Raw genomic sequence first — 21,592 nt, 5'->3', positions numbered from 1 at the left:
AGCGTCCTCTGCACGTTTCGCTCTGCCACCCATCTTAGTGTCATCTGTGAATTTTGACACACTGCACTTGGTCCCCAACTCCAAATCATCTGTATAAATCGTAAACAATTGTGGTCCCAACACTGATCCCTGAGGCACACCACTAGTCTCTGATTGTCAACCAGAAAAACACCCATTTACCCCGACTCTTTGCTTTCTATTAGTTAACCAATCCTCTAGCCATGCTCATATATTACCTGTAATACTGTGCACTTTTATCTTATGTAGCAGTCTTTGATGCGGAACCTTGTCAAATGCCTTCTGGAAATCCAGATACACCATATCCCCCATTGTCTACTGCACATGCAATGTTCTCAAAGAATTCCACCAAATTCGTCAAACATGACCTGCCCTTCATGAACCCATGCTGCATCTTACCAATGGGACAATTTATATCCAGATGTCTAGCTATTTCTTCCTTGATGATAGATTCAAGCATTTTCCCTACTACAGAAGTTAAGCTAACCAGCCTAGAGGTACCTGCCTTTTGTCTATCTCCTTTTTTTAAACAGTGGCGTCACATCTGCTGTTTTCCAATCTGCAGAAACCACCCCAAAGTTCAGCGAATTTTGGCAAATTACCACTACTGTATTTGCTATTTCCCCGTCATCACTTTTAGTACCCTGGGATGCATTCCAACAGCACCAGGAGACTTATCTACCTTTAGCCCCATTAGCTTGCCCAACACTACCTCTTTCGTGTTAATGATAAATGCTGAGGGTTCCCATCTCCATCATCATTGCAGAGAGTTCCAGATTCCCACCACCCTCTAGGAGAAAAAAGTTTACCTCAAATGCCCTATAAATCTCCTGTCCATTTCCTTAAATCTATGCCCTTTGGTTATTGACTCCTCAGCTAAAGGTAAAAGTTTCTTCTCATCTACGTCCTTCATAATTTTGTGCACCTCAAACAGGTTGCCCTTCAGCTTTGTTTGCTCCAAGGAAAACAACCCCAGCCTAACCAGCCTCTCTTCATAATTGAAACGCTCCAGCCTAGGCAACATCCTAGTGAATCTTCTCTTCACCCTTTCTTGTGTAGTCACACTCCTCCATCGTGTGGCAACCAGAAATGCCCATAGTATTCTAGCTGTGGCCTAACAAATGTTTTTTACAACTCCAACATTACCTCCCTGCACTTATATTCAATGTAGTAAGAAGTCTGACTTTATTTGATAGTAAACTATCAAATAAATCGGTTGGACTTAAACCTGGTGTTGTCAGACTTCTTACTGTGTTTACCCCAGTCCAACACTGGCATCTCCACATCATGACTTATATTCAATGCCTTTGTTAATAAAGGCAAGTATCCCATATATCTTTGTAACCACTTTAAATATCCTGCTGCCTTCAGGAACCTATGGACATGCAGCCCGAGGTCTCTCTAGTCCTCTACACTTTATATATGGTATTTTATAATTTGAAAATGGCCCTTGACACAACCCAAATTTGTCAAAACCTGTCAATGGTTTTCTGCACATGTAGGCAAGTGTGCATGATTTGATGGGTATTGGTGGCCATCTTGCATCGGCAGGAGACACAATGATTTTGTTTTATATTGTTCCAGCAAAGTGCTATGGGACATTTTATTACATAAAATGCAGTCCTTTCTTTGTAACCCTGGGGGTACAAAGGCTCAAAATGTGATGTATGTATGGATTCTATACAATGGATCATGACATATAACTTTCTTAAATAAAGAACTTGCATTTATGTTGTCTCTATCAAGACCTCAAAACTTCCCAAATTAACTTGCAACTAATGAAGGCCAGTGGTTGTTGTTATGTAGGGAACACAATAGTTAATATGTCCAAAAATAACACTGAAATGGTTAAAAGATTGTTTGCATTTTGTGTTGGTTGAGGGATGAATGTTGACATTAGAAGCTGCCAGTTCTTTTTTAACTAGTGCATGGAACCTTTTAACATCCACCTGAGGGGGCAGACAGGGCCTTGGCTTAATGTCTCAACTGAAGGATGATTCCTTTCACAGGTAGCACTTTTTCACCACTGCAAGGGAATGTTGGCATAGATACTGTGCCAAATGTGATAGCTATTGTTCAGTTGGTAACACTGAGTTATACGGTTTAGCATTCAAATCCCACTCCAGGGCTTAAGCACATAAATCAAAGCTGACATTCCAGTTCACCACTGAGGGAATTCTGCATGGTTGGAGATGCCATCTTTTGAATGAGGTATTTAAAACTGACACCCCATCTATTTAAAATTTATTGTCACAAGTAGGCTTATATTAACAGTGCAACAAAGTTACTGTGAAAATTCCCTAGTCGCCGCACTCCAGCACCTGTTCAGGTACATTGCGAGAGAATTTAACATAGACATTGCATGTCTTTTGGACTGTGGGAGAAACTGGAACAGCCAGAGGAAACACACACAGACATGGGGTGATTATACAGACATCCTACAGACAATGACCCAAGCGGAGAATCAAACACAGGACCCCCACACTGTGAGGCAGCAGTGCTAACCACTATGCCACCATGCTTGTTTGATTGGATGTAAAAGATGCTATGACATTTATGAAGAGCAGGAAGTTATCCTTGATGTTTGGGCATTTATTTATCCCGCAATCAACATCACAGGAACAGATTATCTGGTCCCACTCATATTGATTTTGTCAGACCTTGCTGCACACAAATTAGCTGCTGAATTTCATGCATTACGCCAGTGGCTACTTAAAGTATTTCATTGGCTGCAAAGTACTTCGAGATGTCCAGTGCTCAAGAAAAAACACAATATAAATGCAAGTCATTTATTTCAAGTCTCTGGAGTGAGGGGAGCATACTACCACTGAACTAAGGCTAATACCTTATTTGCTGACTTGGGTGTGTGATTACTGTTAATACCTAAATGCTCCTGTTGTCATGATTGCTGCACTGTTGAATTCTGGGCTCCAGCAACCAAATGAGTTTCATCAAGTAGAATATTTGTCCCTCTAATTACTCTTATTTCTCTACTAAAGATGCTCATTTATGAATACCATAACAGAGCTCCCTTCCAATGCCAGGTCTATCTGGCTATTCCTCACTCAAGGACACAGGGAATAGAAGCAGCAGGGCATTGGTCAGCACCTAGGAATGCGCACAGAGGAGAAAATGTTTCTATTGGTGGAAGGATCGAGAAGCAAAGGCCATCCTTTCAAGGTGATTGGCAAAAGAAGCAATAGAAACACAAGGAAAAACATATTAGGGACTGGAGTGGTTAAGGTCTGAAATGCTCTGTCCAAGAGTGTGGTGTAAATTCAATTGCAACCTTCAACAGATAATTATCTGAAGAGAAAGAGCTATGAAGAAACGTTGGAGGAACTAGGCAAGTTGCTTTTGTTGAGAGCCAGCAAGGGCTTGTTTGGCCAAATGGCCTTTCACAATATTTGAAGCCTGCTGACACGAGGTGCTGCAAAATTAGACCAACATCCGCTGAGCATGAAGCAGAATCTGCAAATTACTTTCATTTGCAAGGGTGCATAAAAATGTACAGGAATAATCATAACTCATTCTACAATTAGCCAAAAGGATGTAATACATTGTGATTAGCCCAATAGAACCTAAAAAAGAACTGCAAAGGCATCCTTGCAGAGGGTTAGATACCACACGACATCTTGCTTTAAAGCTGTCCCAAGCAGCTAAGGAAGAGGAAAAGCTACACAGAATGTACTAGTTCAGTGCAGGCACATGGACTTGCCCATCTGCTATTGAACAGGTATGGTAAATTGCTAAAGAATTGCAGGTAGAGGCAAGCACAGGAGCAGCATTATCTTGGGGACACCTGAAAGTGGAAAACAAATGAGTTTGAAACACACAGGTTCGATTTGATGTCTGCATCAAAAACAAATGGGTATCTGTCCTGAACACTACCAAATAATCTTTGTTCAGAGAGAGCAGTGGCATCCAAGGCATTTACAGGTTGTCAGGAAACAGATTACAAGCCGGGGGGGGGGGGGGGGGGGGGGGGGGGGCAAGTATTAATACTTGAATAAAATGAACTCAACCTGAGTCTACAATTTACACTAGCAAACTACTACAAAGCTGAATTGCACAGTCACCACACCAATCCAGAAAAAATTGTAAAAATTCATTACTACTTAAGAAACCATATTGGTAAAACTATTGCAGAAACTATTTGAACCCAAGCTTAGGGTATGTTACACATGTGAACTTTTGTTCAATAGAGGCTTTGCCTGTACTCTGCTGCCCACTGGATAATCAAAAGCATTGAGGTAGAACATTGCTCCAAAAACTGGAGCATCCATCTTTAGACCAGAGGGCTGCAAACATTTGTGGTTTGTGAAAACTATATTGAATTGTGATGGATACAAAAATACTTGAAAATCGCAAGACTTCAGCATTGATAACTATCCTATTGACAAAAAATGGCCATTAAAATGCATTTTCAGGAGAAAATTGGACATCAACCAGAAATGTTAAGTTTGTCAGATCTGCTGAGTATTCCCAATACTTTGTTTTTATTTCAGAGTTCCAACATCTGAACTTTTACAAGAATAAAACACTGAATTTACTTGTTAATTTGTTGTTTTGAAGCTCTTTAGGTAAATCTATTAAAGTTTTTCCATGTGATGTTGCAGCTTGTTGATAAGAATGTTTTTATTTTACAAATAAATCAAGTGCCAGATGGGAAAACAAAAAGATGTGGTTCCAGGCATTGATGTTTTCTGTAGAAGGCTGGTCATTGTAGGTTTTATTCCTTTGGGACTTTTCTAAATTCAAAATTCCTTAATTTCAGGTTTGGTTCACCAAAATACAATTGAAAAGTTGATCTAGTTGCATTAAGAATTTTCTGAACAAAAGTGCTGCTGCTGGTACTTCTAACTTCACAACCATGGTATCATAAGTAGTCTCACAACGTCAGGTTAAAATCCAACAGGTTTATTTGGTAGCATGAGCTTTTGGAGCGCTGCCCCTTCAACAGGTGAGGCACCCAAGACACACACTGAAGGAACAGCACTCCAAAAGCTCTGCTACCAAACAAGCCTTCTGGACTTTAACCTGGTGTTGAGACTACTTACTGTGCCTACCCCAGTCCAGTGTCAGTAAATCCAATTCATGGCAACCATGGTATCATATTATGAGCCATCAACCACAGAACCTACCGTCACCAAGACTGCCAACTGTCACCCCTGTCTCAGCTCACGTGCAAAATCTCCAAATGTGACTATTCTTGATGTTTGCTGGCTTCTCACATTTTCACATTGATTTATAAAACAAGTAGCAGAATTTTGAATGACAAAGTCCCACACTTGCTGACCTATATAGACCCAAACAATATTGAAAACAAAACAAAATGTCCAGGCTCTTCATCTCTAATCTCACCAACCTCTTAAGATCTGTGCTTCTCCAATCCTGGCCTATTGAGCATCCTGGGTTTGAGTTGTTCCATCATTGGTGGTTGTTCCTTCAGCTGTCTGGGCTCCCCATAATTCCCATCCAAAACTTCAGCTCACATTTCATTGTTTAGATATTCCTAACAATCTACATCCAACTGCATTTGTAGTCAACTGCCTCCAATTATTCATTGCTCTGTCAGTCTGTTCCAAATGCCTCTCTGAACCATGATATTTTACTTTAAAGGCAGTATATTTATTCAAGCTTACTTTTCATTTGACACTTGACACAACAATCTCTTCAAATCTGAGACAGAAAACTAGCAATGCATTTGTGCACAAGAACACCAATGTACGTGGCCTCGTTCTGTCATCTCAAGTTGTACTAGGAAAGTAACTGCCCTAAAATTAGTTAACTCCCAAAATGAACACCCCAAAGCAAATCCTAAAATGTACACCAAAAAAGACAAGAAAATTATTTGGCTTTTCCAGGAGCAAGAGTATAGTCAAATGATGCAAAGATCTAGTTTCAAAGTGGGATCCCTGAAATTAGTGGACCAGGGTCTTTAAGTGTTTTATTAGTTTAATAATATACTCAATCTATTCTTTGGGTAGATTTCAATGAGGGTAGGAATGGGCACAAAGTGAGGATAACTTGCCCATAATATTTGAAGGGATCTCCAATACTTTCAGCCTCCCCACATATATACAAAGGTGGGTTGAAAGCTACTGCTGATTCAAAGCAAATATTTTCCAGTACCACCTATCAAAGCTACATTAAAATGCAAGGTGGACAGCAACATGCTAGAACACAATAGACATGAATATTTTCCATAAAATGTTTATTTGGGGCAGTATCACAAGATATCATGCAACAGCTTAGTGTAAAAAAAACCACAATACCCCCCCCCCCCCCCCCCACTAATGTTCCCAAAGAGATAAGAGTGGTAGTCCAGGCCAACGATTCTAAAAGTGATTTGTTCAATTAAAAAAAAATCAAGATTAAACTCAAGTCATATGGTCCCTTGAATATCTAATGTTACACAGTCCAAATCACTTTTCAGTCAGTAATATGCACATCTAGTAAGGTTTCTGTAATCTTTATTCTTCATGTATTATGTTCACAAGAACATATGCCAAAGGACAGAATACATGCATTCCATGTGAAGGTGGTTTAACCACTGATTGAATAAAGGAAACCTTGTCACCCAGACAACAAGGCATAGTTAAATCACATCAGCCTCGAGACAATTCTAGTGTTTTAATTGGGGCAGTGGAGGAAAGAATGAATCATGTTCAGAAAAATTTGGCAAATTCAAATAAATAGAGCAAGTGGTTGAAAAACTACAGGACCAGCTTTGCACATTAGATACTGTGTTCTAATTAAACCAGTCAGTAATTTACAGATTTTATTGAAACAATTTGCACTTGATCCTTGTAAACAGCTAAAGGGAAACACACTCAGCATTTCCAATCTAAGCTTCCAAGTTTTTTTTAAAACCACTGCAAGTAATTCATCCTTTCAGTATATATTCCTTTGTAGAAAATATATTTTTACACTGTAATAAAAAAGGCAAGATGCATAAAACAGAAAACTGATATTTGTGGTCCATCAGACTACAGAACAGTTGTTGACATCAAGTTTAAATGCAATTCTTAAAATGTGTCCCCTTGCTCTCTGTCTCAGGCATCTTACACTCTTGATAAGTTTTCTGTTGTGTTGTAATTCTTCCTCTGTTCAGATGTGACCAACAGAAGTTTAGATGATCTTTGGCACTTAAGCTGGTAAACTCAGTTTCTTTCCTTTGAGAACTATAAAGACCAAAATGTGGAGAGAGAAAAAAAGTCAGAAGGTGCAATGTAACATTTACAAGAACTTAATGGGCACATTTGTAAAAAACCCTTGCACTTGTATAACACCTCAAATATGCAAAATCACCACCTGAATTACTTCAATGTGCAATAACTTATTTTATTCGTGCGCAGGATAAGGGAGTCACTAGCATTTATTAATATTCATTGCACAGATGGTAGTGAGCCATTTTGAGAATACAACCAAGTAGCTTGCTGGGCCATTTCAGAGGGCAGTTAAGGGTCAACCACATTGGACTACATCACTCAATGTGAAGCAAACTAGGCAAGGCACATTTCCTTAAAAAGGCACCAGCAAGAGGTTTTTAAAACATCTAGTAGTTATTGCTGATACTGTGCTGCCCCCCCACCCTGACTTAACTGAATTTTAATTCTCCAACTAACATAAGAAACAAACTAGTCTGAGTTACTAGTTCAGAAATGTGTTCATTATGTGACCACTGTACCCCTTAAGCAAATTCAACAATTAATTATTCACACAATGGCACAGCTAGCTGATGATATTTTGATGGTGGTGACTGAGCGAGGAATAGTGACCAGTGGCATGAGAACTCCCCCTTTTGAATACTTCTATGGATATCTGCCTGAACCATCAAATTAGCCTGGCAGTTTGGACAGCTTAAGGACACAGTAGATCAAAAGCTACAAAATATTTACCAAAAAAACTTTTGCTACATCTTTGCCATCATTCTTTTACACAGGTTCATCACTGGGGTTCCCAAACAATTTTTAAAAGATTTAGAGAAGTTTCTTCAGTATAAAATGTAAAAGCGAAGTGGAAATCTTTGGTTTCTCACCTTTTGTGACGTACAAATAGAAAAAGTCACAATAGAGAATAGTCTGAACCAAGCCAGCCACGATAGCAATGAGGTCAAAGAAACCCTCAAAGTAATAGCGCCAGATCCAGTTGATAAGGTACAGACCACGGTACAAGCCAAGGAAGAAGAGATAATGAGTCGTGATGGTCTCCGCTTCACCTGTCTTGCTGATCATGAAAAGCTGGGGAAGAATTGCAACCGACTCCAAGTAAATTGAGAATGTCCACAGGATCTGGAAGAGAGTTAAGTTTTTTTTAACAACTTTATTCAGGCTACAATTCTCCCACCATACATTTCAGACCTTCATCAACTGCTTTGACTTATTACAACCTCAAGGCTGTAGCTTGCGCTGCCCTCCGGGGCGGTGGCGACTCTGGACATGCGCCGGGCCCTTCTTGTGGATCGCCTCAGCTGCGGTGCCTTCAGCCCTCCTGGGCAGTTGAGTGGCCTCGGCCAGCGCCCAGCAGCTGACTTAGAACTGGTGCGGACCAGGGGAATCCGACTGTTTAATTAAAACAAAGCATCGCGAGGGCCACTGGCTGGTGTTGACGCGATGTGATTTCTGCCCAGTGCTCTGAATGTCAAAGTGAAGAAATTCAATGAAGCGCGGGTAAACAGCACTTAAACAACTAGTAAACAACTAGAAATTCCACACGGAATGTATCGTGGTTTCCATCATAGGTGGGCTTAAACTTAAAATAGATCAAGTACACTGTGGTAATGGCGCAAGTAATGTAGATAATCTGTTGAAATAAAGATAAAAAGCAGCAACTCATTAATTCTAGTCAACAAGCAAATTTAAATTCCACAGAATCTTCTAAACCAGCAAATTCCATCACCAGGACAAGGGCAGCAATTGCCTGGGAACACGAATACCTGAAGGATATCACTGCTTTAAAATACAATTGCTAGGTCTACATGCTGGAAAACCTTCACGAACAGCACTATGGGTGCACCAACCCACATGGACTACAACAGTTAAAAGCAGTGGCCCACTGCCACTTTAAGGGCAATTGGGACAGGCAATAAATTCTGGTTTTGCCAGTGAAACCTGCATTTCGTGACAGAATAAAATTCCAGCATTTAAAGAGGAAAGAATGCAACACCAGTTTTTTTTAAAATGGTAAATTCCACAATGGCAATAAATTCTGTAACAAGTCATTACCCAACTCCAAAAATGTCACGTGTCCTATCTCTAGTCCATCATTGGAGAGGAGTTGAACAGCAGGTAAACATTGCAATTTTAAACACCAAATAAAGACAGATGGCAATGAGAGGAAATAGTCCAAAAACATCAAGTCTTCTACAGGCTACTTTGTAACACTTTTGAAAATGGGACCCAAGGTGACAGAGCACACAAAATGCATTAAAGTATTACAATCGATTAGGTGATGGATACAATTTCAATATTAGTCTTCATTGCAGTATACAGGAAGCACAATATGCATGGTATTGGTCCAGTAGGCAGAGATCAGTTAAAATCACACTAGCTGTGAGATCATTCATTTGTGAGCTGGCAACAAAAAGTCGACTTAAGACCCCATTGGGACCCATCCGGCTGATTTCACTACAAGGCTAGCATTGACCCTGCTTTTGGCAACTGAGTTGCTAGGCTAATTCCAAGGGCAGTTCGTGGTCAATCAAATTAGTACAAGACTGAAGTCAAATACAGGACTAGATTACAGATGGATTCGTTCCCAAAATATTATTTACTGTCTCATCCATAGTTTGCACCACACAATGCTTGATTAAGCACAAGGACAGTTCACAGATTTAAAATTAGCAGAGGGTTATCCATCAAGAAAGGGGGAATTTTAGACAAAAAAGAGCAATGCTAGATCCTCTACCCCGCACTATGGGGAGATGTTATAAGGAGATGCAGAACAGTAGCTTGGAAGTTTACTAACTAGGATTGAAAACAAAGAAAAAACTTTCAAGCTGCTGTTACACATGTTGAGGCCACTGCTATAGAATACGCTAACAGATTGTTCCAACCCATGTCCTCAGTTGGGATAGATACATAATGACAGCTGAAACAGAAAATGAAACAAAATTCCAAACACTATTTTAATTGAAATCACCTGAATTTAAGTGAAAAGAGATTTACCTCCATTGGAGAGAAGTCATGATTGACAAGGAAAGACAAGCCGCCTACAGGAACAACTAGAAATTCCACACGGAATGTATCGTGGTTTCCATCATAGGTGGCCTTAAACTTAAAATAGATCAAGTACACTGTGGTAATGGCGCAAGTAATGTAGATAATCTGTTGAAATAAAGATAAAAAGCAGCAACTCATTAATCCTGGTCAACAAGCAAATTTAAACAATTATAAACATTTGTGTTTGGCATACAGAAGCGCAAGGCCAAATGCCTTTTTTCTCCCTCCAAAGTCACAATGGCAAACTCAAATGGAAGACACTGGTCTTTGCAGCAATGTACTCAGGTCATTCAAAAGTGCAAATCAATGCACTTTTGTTAAAAATTTACAATCAACCAGGACATTGAGAACCACAAGGTAAATACTGTGGAATCTTTGAGTATAGAAGGCATATGAAGATTAATCCATGATCTTATCCAAGCCAATACAATGAGTCTGATTCAAGATTTAGCCAAGGACAGAAAACTGGAAGTTCAAAACTTCAGGTTTGAACAGCAAATGGCAGCATACAAGCATAAATAGGATTGAGATTGCATGTGGCAAGTTTGAATACCCAAATTAGAATGTAAACAGGATACACAACCTAATTTCTGGGATTGTGTAGAGGGTGATAAGGAATGGGAGAAGTAGTATGGATGTCAATCTTTGTAAAGAGCTTCAATGTATAACATTGCAGAAAGGTAATTCCAAGTATTGTGGTGTTGGAAATAATTGAAACTGCCTTAAAGTTTACCTTCATGGCACTGTTGTAAAGAGAGATGAAAATCGTGAACAGATCCAAGTATCGAGTAACAAAGACCAATGCAAACAGAATCTGACTCTTCCCAGAAATACCTAAGGAAGCAAAAAAAAATTACTCAAAATGCAAGTGACAATTTCCTCAGTAAGACATATTTGTATGCATAGATCCTCAAATACTCTAGGCATTGCTGCATAAATCTAGATTCCTACTGAATTAGCCTGACAGTTCACCTTGAAACACACTGTCCAAAATATTCAATATTACACTAAATATTGCTACAATACAGACCTACACCCATTGAGGTTACTTTTTAACATGGTATCCCAATACAATGATGCGTTGTTGACTAATCATAGCCATCAATTTGTTTATAACACACAACTTGAACCAATGAAACCCACAGTGATGGAGCACTTTGGCTCAAGATCCAACGTTACCTGTTCTTCCCAGGCATGTTACATATTACCATATTATTTTTGGAATACAATATTAATTTGAAACAATAAGTTCTGGAATAAATCCATTTGATTAAATGAAATACTATCTGCTCCCACTGTTTCTGTAAGGAGAAACATTATTTCTGCAGATTAGCTTTGAATTGACGTCTATTCAAGAGCAAGCCCTGTTTCTTTTTTTTGAAAGTTTAAAGTTAAAGTTTATTTATTAGTCACAAGTAAGGCTTACATTAACACTGCAATGAACTAACTGTGAAATTCCCCTGGGAATTACTGTGAAATTTTAATTCCATTAAAAATGTACAAGAAGAGAATCTGTGGTTAGAATGTTCAGTTCAAGGGGGTATAACCTTAAAATGGGAACAAGGCTGCTCAAAGGGTAGTGGAAATTTTCAAAATGCAAGAAAATTTCAAAACATCAATAAGATTGGTTAGCCCAAAAATGTTAAGGTGGGTCACTGGATCTTGTGGACTGTATTTGGACACCATACTTTGGAAACTGCACTGGGTAAAATTAAAAAGCTTACAACCTACAATATCTAGCCACTTTAGAGTTCTTAAAAAGAAATCACTTCACAGTCTGCTCTTTTCATTAAAAAGCCTAATTTATATAAACCACCCTCAGAATACAATTTTTCCTCCATCTTCTCAATCATTATTTGCTCCAGAATAGCCCTTCACTACTGCAAGACTGTATTCTGGCAATCAGAACTGTATTAGAGGATTCCAAGTGCATTTAGTCAGTGGCAAAATTAACTCATTATTTTAGCTCAATATTGACATTTTAATACATCCTAATATCCAATTTGCTTTGCTCACTGCTGACCACTATTGTGATTGTTTCACTGTCAATTGGATTAAGATCCCATTCACAGCTTATTTATGTTACAGCCCACGTGAATCACATTTCTCAACATCTGTTTGATTTATGGAAACTTCCTGGGCTCTTCAGGAGAGCAGAGGAAAAAAAGGACAAAGATGCAAATGAATCTAAACACAGTGGTCATCTTTGCACCAAAAGGGACTGTGTCTGGGAAGACTGTTTTTAGATTAGTCATGGGATTATTCAAAACATTAAAATGACAAAGGTGGATTGTCACATAACGCTGACGCTCAATGTGATAGCTTCCTGAGCTATGCAGTCAGAGATTGAGGTCTCTTCACAGCCAGCTATAGGAGGACTGCTGGCAGTCTGGGAACAACCCATATGTGCAATTGATTTGACTTGTTTGCATTAAGTCAGGAACAGAGATTACAGACTTTGATTTGCATGCACGCATCCAGGGTTTGCCACTTTGTAACTGAGTGTAGTTCAGAGTACAAGAGATAGGAGAACAATGAAAAAAACTGAAGTTACTACTGCCAGGTTAATTAAATTCAAAACTTTAGAGTCAGAAGCATTTGCTCACTGCTATCTTCAAAAGCATTTATATATTCTTCTATTTACACTATGAACATTTTTGCATTGATCCAATTTATATTGATGCTTTAGGAAACTTCCGAACTAGAATGTTCCCAATGGTTGTCCTTCAAACTAAACCAACATGAAATGATCATCACTTGGCTGTGCAAATCCAGCAAGCTGCAAAACCATGGTGCTAACTGGCATCACCAGCATCACCTCAGTGATGACTGCGTTGCTCAGCAAGCCAATTGGGCTGATAAATGTAGTTACTGTAAACTGAAGTTACTTGCTGGGAACAGAAAGTATTGCAAACTGAAGCGAATGTAGAAGCAAGCTGAAATATTTCTCTCTCCTCAACTCAGGGGATCAACATGCTCAAATTTCATGACCGAAGACTTCAAACCAGCAGGAGCACAATGTAGTGACATCTATTCAGCACTTCAAATCACAAATTATCAGGCCAAGGGCCCAATGGAGGTGCTTTTATAGCAGTCATACAGCAGGAATGTGCTTTAGACCTGTAATAACAATGCTATTGGAGTGATCTGCTTTACCCCTTCAAATCATAACTGGTCATAGAGTTTTACAGTACAAAGAGGCCTCGTCAGGATCAATTCTACACATTAAATTGAGGTTAGTTTTATACTTCCGACTAGCACCTGAAAAGGCTGAAAAAAAAAACTGCATTATAAGAACATAAGAAATAGGAGGAGTAGGCCATCTAGCCCTTCGAGCCTGCCCCGCCATTCAATAAGATCATGGCTGATCTGTCGTGGCTCAGTTCCACTTTCCTGCCCTCTTCCCATAACCCTTAATCCCCTCTCCTATCAAAAACCCATCAACCCGCGTCTTAAAAATATGTGGCGAGGCAGCCTCCACCACTTCAACGGGCAGAGAATTCCAGAGATTCACCACCCTTTGAGTGAAGAAGTTCCTCCTCAACTCCGTTCTAAACCGCCCCCCCTTTATCTTGAGGCTGTGCCCCCTAGTCCTACTGTCTTTTTTGAGCGGGAAGAGTCTCTCCACCTCTATCCTATCCATCCCATTCATCATCTTATACGTCTCAATGAGATCTCCCCTCATTCTTCTAAACTCTAACGAGTATGAACTTCCAAAAAGAATAGCCTCAGCACCCCTTCATAATCAAATTCAAACTGATTTGAAAATTAATACAGGAATATTCAACTAGCCTTTTCGCCTTCTCCACATCCCAACCAAAGACACTGCCTCCTGCTGAGAGAAGCAATTAATGTTGGTCCTGCCCACAATGGTCATCCTCTAAATGGCAAAAACCAAAAAATGGGAACTCTGGCTAGCTTTTCCTCATCTTTTGTCCACAAGAAATGATGCCATAGGGCAATTTCCATCTCTCTCATCAAATGTACACTCCATCCTTCAGCTGATCTGGCTGAGTCTTTATGTATTTAGCTCTGCTTACTAACTTCATCTGGCAAATGCTGATTAAAACAAGAGACCATGGGAAAAGTAAAATTTAAACACGAGGTGGTGAAAACTGTAGATCAGTAAACTGAGCCAAATTTCACGAAAGGAATCACCTCTGTAGAGGCAGCCTTAGTTTTTAAGGACCAAATTTTCAATCAGACAATACAAAAGATTCACACATACATTAATAAAAACACAAGCTCAAGTGATAGAATAATTTGGGTGATGCATGCTTAAATACAATTCAAAATTATTGTAAATTTAAACAGAAGTAAACATACAGCCTAAAAAAAAGTTACAGTACCAGTTGAGAAAATAGTGTCAAAACAAAATCTGCAGTGAGCGCATTCACTAGTTCCCAAATGGATTTTAACATCAAGAGAACTACTTTTGTAAATAAAGATTGGCTTATTTCAGGGGTAATAGGTAGAGCATGTTCTAACTTTCCTCAGCTGAAATGCAATATTTAATACCTGCATCTTACAATCACAGCATGCAAACTGTATGATTGAAAGCAACAGCACTGAATCACAGAAGATGACAACATAACTTCATGAATGCAGATACAACTTTCATCAAATCGGTGTCACAAGCCTTTCTGCAATGTATATTTATTCACATACATCAATGATTGCATTCAATCTGATGTTGTGCAGCAGCTGCTATGGACATTTTGAAACAAGCAACTGAAACATTTGAGAATCAGACCTGGTATCTCATGGATCTGCATTACAATCTTGTAAATGTTGGATCAGGTGTACTCTCTGGCTATATTTCAGTAGTTAAATCTTCAAGTTATGTAGGAACAAAAGATGTTCATTTGTCTACTTCCAGAGCTGGAGTAGACGGTTCAATTACTTTAATATAAAAAGGCATTAAAATAACCAAACCCAGAATGGAAAGTGAAGCCAGTCATAACAAAGTTACATTTTACAATATGTAGCTTTAGCACAGGATTTACAATATGGCTGTTTTCACTTCAACAGTTGCAAGCTAACTCAAAAATATTTTACTTGATAAATTATCTTTTAAAACGAAGCACGTGGGGATGCTAACTACTTAGGATAAGTGGAGAAAACAGAAGCTGCAATCCTTTGGTTTCACATTCTGCAATGCATGCAGAAGATTTAAATTTCATTAAGAATACTCTTGATGTTTAATCCCCAATTGCAGATATTTATTGATTCTTGCTCTTTCCCCCACCCCTATTTTTTAATGGTTCCTCTCAAGCCAATTTCAACACCCTCTCACATGTAGCAAGGGCATGTGTTGCACAGATCTGATGATAAAACCACAAAACACTGAACAGGGATACCATATAAATTACAAAATTGTATTTTGATATTGGATACAATATTTGATATTATATGGAATACAAAATTGGCTTCCTGCCAGAAGCTAGAGGGTAGTTGTAGGGGGTTGTTTTTCAAACTGGAAGCCTATGACCAGTGGTGTGCCTCAGGGATCAGTGCTGGGTCCACTTATTTTTGGATTAGAATATAGGAGGCATGTTTACTAAGTTTGCAGATGACACCAAGATTGGTGGCATAGTGGACAGTGAAGAAAGCTATCTTTGATTGCAACAGGGTCTTGATCAATTGGGCCAGTAGGCTGATGAATGACAGATGTTTAATTTAGGTAATTGTGAGGTAATGCATTTTGGTAGATTAACTAAGTCCTGCCCTGGTTCAATAGTAGGGCATTGGGGAGAGTTACAGAACAAAGAGACCTTGGGGTACGTGTTCATAGCTGCTTGAAAGTGGAGTCACAGGTGGACAGAGTGGTGAAGGCAGCATTTGGCATGATTGGTCAGAACACTGACTATAGGAGTTGGGACATATTGTTGAAGTTGTACAAGACATTGACAAGGTCACACTTGGAATACTGTTCTGATCACCCTGTTATAGAAAGGATATTATTAAATTAGAAAGAGTGCAGAAAAGATTTACCAGGATGCTACCCAGACTTGATGGTTTGAGTTATTATAAGAGGCTAGATAGACTGGGACTATTTTTTCTGAAGCATAGAAGGCTGAGGCATGATTTTAAAGGTCTGTAAAATAATGGGGGCACAGATCAGCTTGATAGTCAATATACTTACCAAATATAGGGGAGTCTACAACTAGAGGGCAGAAATTCAAGGCAAGAGGGGAGATACAAAAGTGTCCAAAGGGCAATTCCCCCCCCCACCCACACACACACACACACACACACACACGATGATGAACGTCTAGAACAAGCTGCCATAAGTACTAGTAGAGGTGGGTACAGTTTTGTCTTTTAAAAAGCATATAGACAGTTAGATGGGTATAGAGGGATATGGGCCAAATGCAGGCAATTGGGATTAGCTTAGGGACTTAAGTTGGGCTGAAGGGCCTGTTTCCATGCTGTAAACCTCTATAACTCTATATACTGATCTTCCAGAGTCCAGCGGAAGCCCCAGAAGCAGATTGTTTTGTGCAATCATTTTGCCATCTATCTCACACACACTGAGCAGGAAGTCAGCTTCCACCTAGTTTTTCTCCCCTTCATTAATATATTCTAGCACCATTTCGCCTCCACAGGTTTCTTCTCAGGAAAATGATAACAGAAAAATTGCATGTGCGTAAATATTTGACAGAATCACTGATCAGCATTTAACTTCCCTGTTTTTGTCAGCTGCTATATCTAACTCTAGATTTAGAAATCATAGGAACTAATATCTACCAATCCAAAGGAAAAATGAGGGAGAAAAGGTATGTCAAGCTATTTTACTTTCTGGACACCCCAAAGCATCTTCACTCCGACATGATAATTTATGAGATGCAGTTGTATTGATGATGGTTGACGATTAGCCAGTGTGGAAAGCTCCCCAGCTCCTTTTCAAAGGAGTACGATGGGACCTTTTACACCTACCGAGGGCAGATTGTGTGCTCAAATACTTGAAATGGGACCTGAACCCACAACTTTCCAACTCATAAGAATGCAGTCACTGAGATGGATAGTTTAATCACTGTCTGCACTTATAGCAAGGACTATAAATGCTGCTCAAAGGTGCTTCACAAGCAGCAAGGGAACTGTGAACTCATTAACATTCTGCAAAACCGAGATTAGACAACACATACAGCCGTCCAAGGTAACAAGGTGCACCCGGAAGTTTCGCTAATCCCAATGATGTGAAAAATGTAGTTAAAGCCACTTAGTCACTTCACAAAATAAAATGAACAGATTCCTATCAGGTTGTTGGGACAACTCATAACTGATGTGACACTTTAACAATACATGTACACAAGACAACTTGGATAACTTGTACAATTAGATTTAACAAATAAGAGGCAAATATCAATTATATTTAGGGGACGATATTTCTTTCTTTCCTGCCCATTGAACTTTGCCTTTTGTAATTCACACTGAAAAAAAGATGCTAAGCTTACCATCCTAGATCTGCAATTTGTGCCTGAAACCAGTTGTAAGAGTGTTGGTTGCATTGTTGGATCAAAGTGTGTCCTGCAGCAACACCAAAGATGACAAACATATTCCTCAAATCTCAACACCAGACTCAAACAGGGAGTTTAATGTTCAATATTCATTAGATGATAGTTGCATAAACCTGTTTAAATTTGCATAGCAGGAAGCTACACCACCCTGTCAAACTCCACGTAGGCTCTGAGAAATGAACCTTCCAGTTGCACATGTAACACGTATTACCAGATAGAAGGGAAAACAACAATGAAATAAGGATATACAAAGAAGCTGGGAGACAGCTTGATACTGGATAAAATCAAATGCCATAATTACTAAAGTTATACAACAACAGGTCATGCAAATCACATGGTGCAACTGTGACGCCATTTTATATAGACCCAAACAGGTTAACCTGACTTCCTGAATCATTTTATATAGATCTAAAAGGACTAACCCAACTTCCTAAATAATTAATGGTAGCAAATTCATATCATTTATAATTGCCAGTGAATTCATGTGATCAATAATTACTGGTTGCAAGGGAAGAACACAAATATTGGCATTTTTAAAGTGACACAAGGCATAGGACTGTTTACCAGGCTGATTCCGGGGATGGAGAGATTGATGCATGAGGAGAGATTAACTAGGTTAGGATTGTTTTCGCTGGCGTTCAGATGAATGAGGGGGACCTCAGACTTATAAAATTCTAACTGGACTAGAGAGGAAGGATATTCCTGATGGTGGGGGGAGTCCAAAACCAGGGGTCACAGTCTGACACAGACCATTTAGGACAGAGGTGAGGAGACATTTTTTTCACCCAAAAAGTGGTGAGCCTGTGGAATTCATTACCACAGGAAGTAGTTGATTCCAAACAAACCAAATGTATTGGAGGCAGCTGGATATAGCACTTGGGGTGATTGGGATCAAAGGTTGTGGGGAAAAAGCAGGATTAGGTTAATGAGTTGGACGATCAGCCATGATCATAATGAATGGTGGAACTGGCTCGAAGAACCAAACAGCCCCCTCCTATCTTCTGTTTCTATAATGACAACTGAGGAATAAGAAAAGTCCAACAGCTCAGAGTCACAGAACAAGTCTGCAATTCAAATTGGCTATTCAACATTATCAATGAGACAGTAGTCTTTGGAATTGGGACACTTACCTACAAAGCAGCTAAGTTCCCTATCAGCAAAAAAAAAAATTAGTGCTTTAAGCCAGCTGATAAATGTATACACACTGCAAGGAGAGGCAAAACTTTCTTATTCAATTAAACAAGACATTTCACAAGCAACCACTCTACTTGCAGAAATTAAAGTACTTTAATTGAGAACTAGTCAAAACAAAGCTTTGTTCCATAAAAGAACAAGAGAGCCAACAAAGTTTGTGGTCAGGGGTCAAGTGGCATCTTTCCAGTGGACACTAATATTCCAGAACTGCAAATATTTTGTATACTTAATGTTTCTACATATGTAAGGGGGAAATCCCAATATGGTAAAGTAAAAAGCACTTCACCGAATTTGAAGCATCAGTGGCTGCCAGATTAGAGTTGCAACCCCGACCTTAATTTACACAAATATTTCTGCTTCTCAGAACAGTATTGCAAGATGATGGCAACGTGCAATAAGACAATAGTACAAAGTTATATTGGCATAGATCTACAATATAATCAGAAATGACTTTTATTCACGTACATGTTTCCTTGAACTGTAGTTCATCATAATATCAAGAGTAATTCAGTCAGAATCTTGGATTTTAACTAGGACAGGTACTCCAGTTTCAAGACCCACATAAGGATAAATGAGACACCAATTGAATCTTTCGTCTCAAAATGATAGGTGTCAGACAGCCTGGCTCATTGGTGGAACCTGGAGGGATAATCCGTCACCGAGAACTTGAGATTTTATCCACTTAACTGCAGATAATCCTGCAAACCATTACAGGGCTCGAATTGGCCAGTTGCCCCAGTCGAACGAACAGCGAGAAGATTGTTGGTAGTCGCAGTTTTACTAATTACACTCATGGTCAGAATGGCAGAACCAAGCTCTTCGGTTAACCAATTCAGCGGTGCAGCAGAAAACTCAATTAAAATAGTCTCCACACACTCTTGCAAACTAATCATTTCGAATATTAGTGAATCGGATGCAATTTATACGCATGCGTTATGTCGATCAAAGATGGGGAAGCAACAAAGACCAGGATTTACAAAATGCCGCGCAGCTTTTTCTCATCGTGGAATGCTCACATCAACCAGAAGGTTTGCCGTGCTAACCGCGTATCGACATGCACAAAGTTAAAATCTCTTTCACAGGATGTGCACAAATCTTTTCCTTTGCAGCGTGAGACCCTGAGAAGGCAGCTCCCTCCCGCACCACACCTACAAAGCGGTTGCCACGTCAGAACAGGATAGGCAAACTAAAGATCATAAAATGGGGAGAGAGCAGAAATAAAACTCCGAGGCTTAAACAGTACGAACGCCTTTCAAGCAATCGTTGTACGGTGACAGTTAGTCCCTATTTAAGCACAAATCGGAGCTAGTTCCACACACGCCACGAAAGCAGGACGGGAATGCAAACTTGTAGAGAAACTAATTTCAAAACTAAAGCAAAAACATTAAGTAAAAGACGGAAAATGCAAGAAAAATTCAATTGGTCTGAGCAGTATGAGGAGAGAGAAACAAAGCTAACGTTTCGAGTCAGTATCGCTCTGAACAATCGTTAACTGTTTCTCGCTCCACAAATGCCCGAATTCTTCCAATATTCTCTGTTCTCTCTACACAGATGCCCCCGAGTTCAGCCAAAAGAGTGATCTAACTTTCAAATGAACTATATATAAAGCAATCGCATCTTGCCAAATAAAAAAACAGCTGCGAATAATTCACTCAACATTTTATAGAAAATTGATGGCGCCTGCTGCAAAAATGGAGTGGCAGTAAGGTAGCAGAGAGTGAATGAGTGACTGGGGGCGGGACACTGACAGGTAACCAGACCTCATTAGCTCCTACTCCGGGCTCACTGCACACCCCAGAGGTGAGCAGGCACCCGGGCATCAGCATCACCGGGGGGGGGGGGGGGGGGATCGGGTATCGCACTACAGATCGACCACCCATCTATGGGCCACATCACGCTCACTTTCTACACGTCACCGGTGATATAATTGATCGTTGTGAACCTATTGATATCACAGAATGATGGCTTAGAATTAATATAAACTCACTTACTCAGAATAACGTGTTAACACAAAAGTAGCAGAGGTAAATACTAAATAATATTCTATTTGATTTTGTTAAATTAAAAGATCTCCCTCATCCTCTACTCCTGGGGCCTTCCGACCCTCCTCCCCCACTTCCCATAGCAACAGAAAGTCCCAGTCCGGAACTCACCAGCGCAGGACCGGGTCTTCCATATTTTCAGCAGCAGGATGATGATAGCCACTAAATGCGAAAAATCGCCGGCCAACCGAAAGATATTCATGGTGGGTGAGTCGAAAGAGTAAGTCTGAGAGACAGAGAAAGAGTCCGAACCGAAGCTCGTCCGACAGCTGAGCTAGAATAGCTCCTCCTTCTGAGGCCGGCCCCCTCAAAATGGCGGCGGCAGCGACGTGGCCCGGGGACGTGGCCAGCAGCGCGCCGCATCATGGGATACGTGTGAACGTCATCGCCTACCGCCCCCACCCCGCCCTCTCTGAGAAAGCCACGCCCCTTCATCCCCGCCCTTGCTGAGGAAGCGGAGCCACCTCATCAGCTCTTCACCTTTCCCGCCTAGAGAAAACCACGCCCCTTCAGCCCGCCCGCCCTGAGAAAACCCAGCTGTTATCGGAAGGTGGCTGATGTTAGCGCCCCTTGACGCCTTCCAAATGCCGTT

At 40.0% G+C, this 21,592-nt stretch overlaps 1 protein-coding gene across 1 annotated transcript; it reads right to left on the bottom strand.

Moving 5' to 3' along the window:
* Positions 1-6,218: 6,218 nt before the first annotated feature.
* Positions 6,219-21,319, bottom strand: kdelr2b (KDEL endoplasmic reticulum protein retention receptor 2b). Its single transcript, XM_080206797.1, has 5 exons — positions 21,112-21,319; positions 10,978-11,078; positions 10,191-10,349; positions 8,063-8,315; positions 6,219-7,205 (listed from the first exon to the last, which is right to left on the bottom strand). The coding sequence occupies exons 1-5, from the start codon at positions 21,200-21,202 to the stop codon at positions 7,171-7,173; spliced, it is 639 nt and encodes a 212-aa protein (XP_080062923.1). The 5' UTR covers positions 21,203-21,319; the 3' UTR covers positions 6,219-7,170.
* Between the last annotated feature and the right edge of the window lie 273 nt (positions 21,320-21,592).

This window comes from Carcharhinus amblyrhynchos, chromosome 18 (genome assembly GCF_965287045.1).
Source record: "Carcharhinus amblyrhynchos chromosome 18, sCarAmb.v2.hapA, whole genome shotgun sequence".
Lineage (NCBI taxonomy): Eukaryota > Metazoa > Chordata > Chondrichthyes > Carcharhiniformes > Carcharhinidae > Carcharhinus > Carcharhinus amblyrhynchos.
This window is presented reverse-complemented; position numbering and strand designations above follow the sequence as displayed.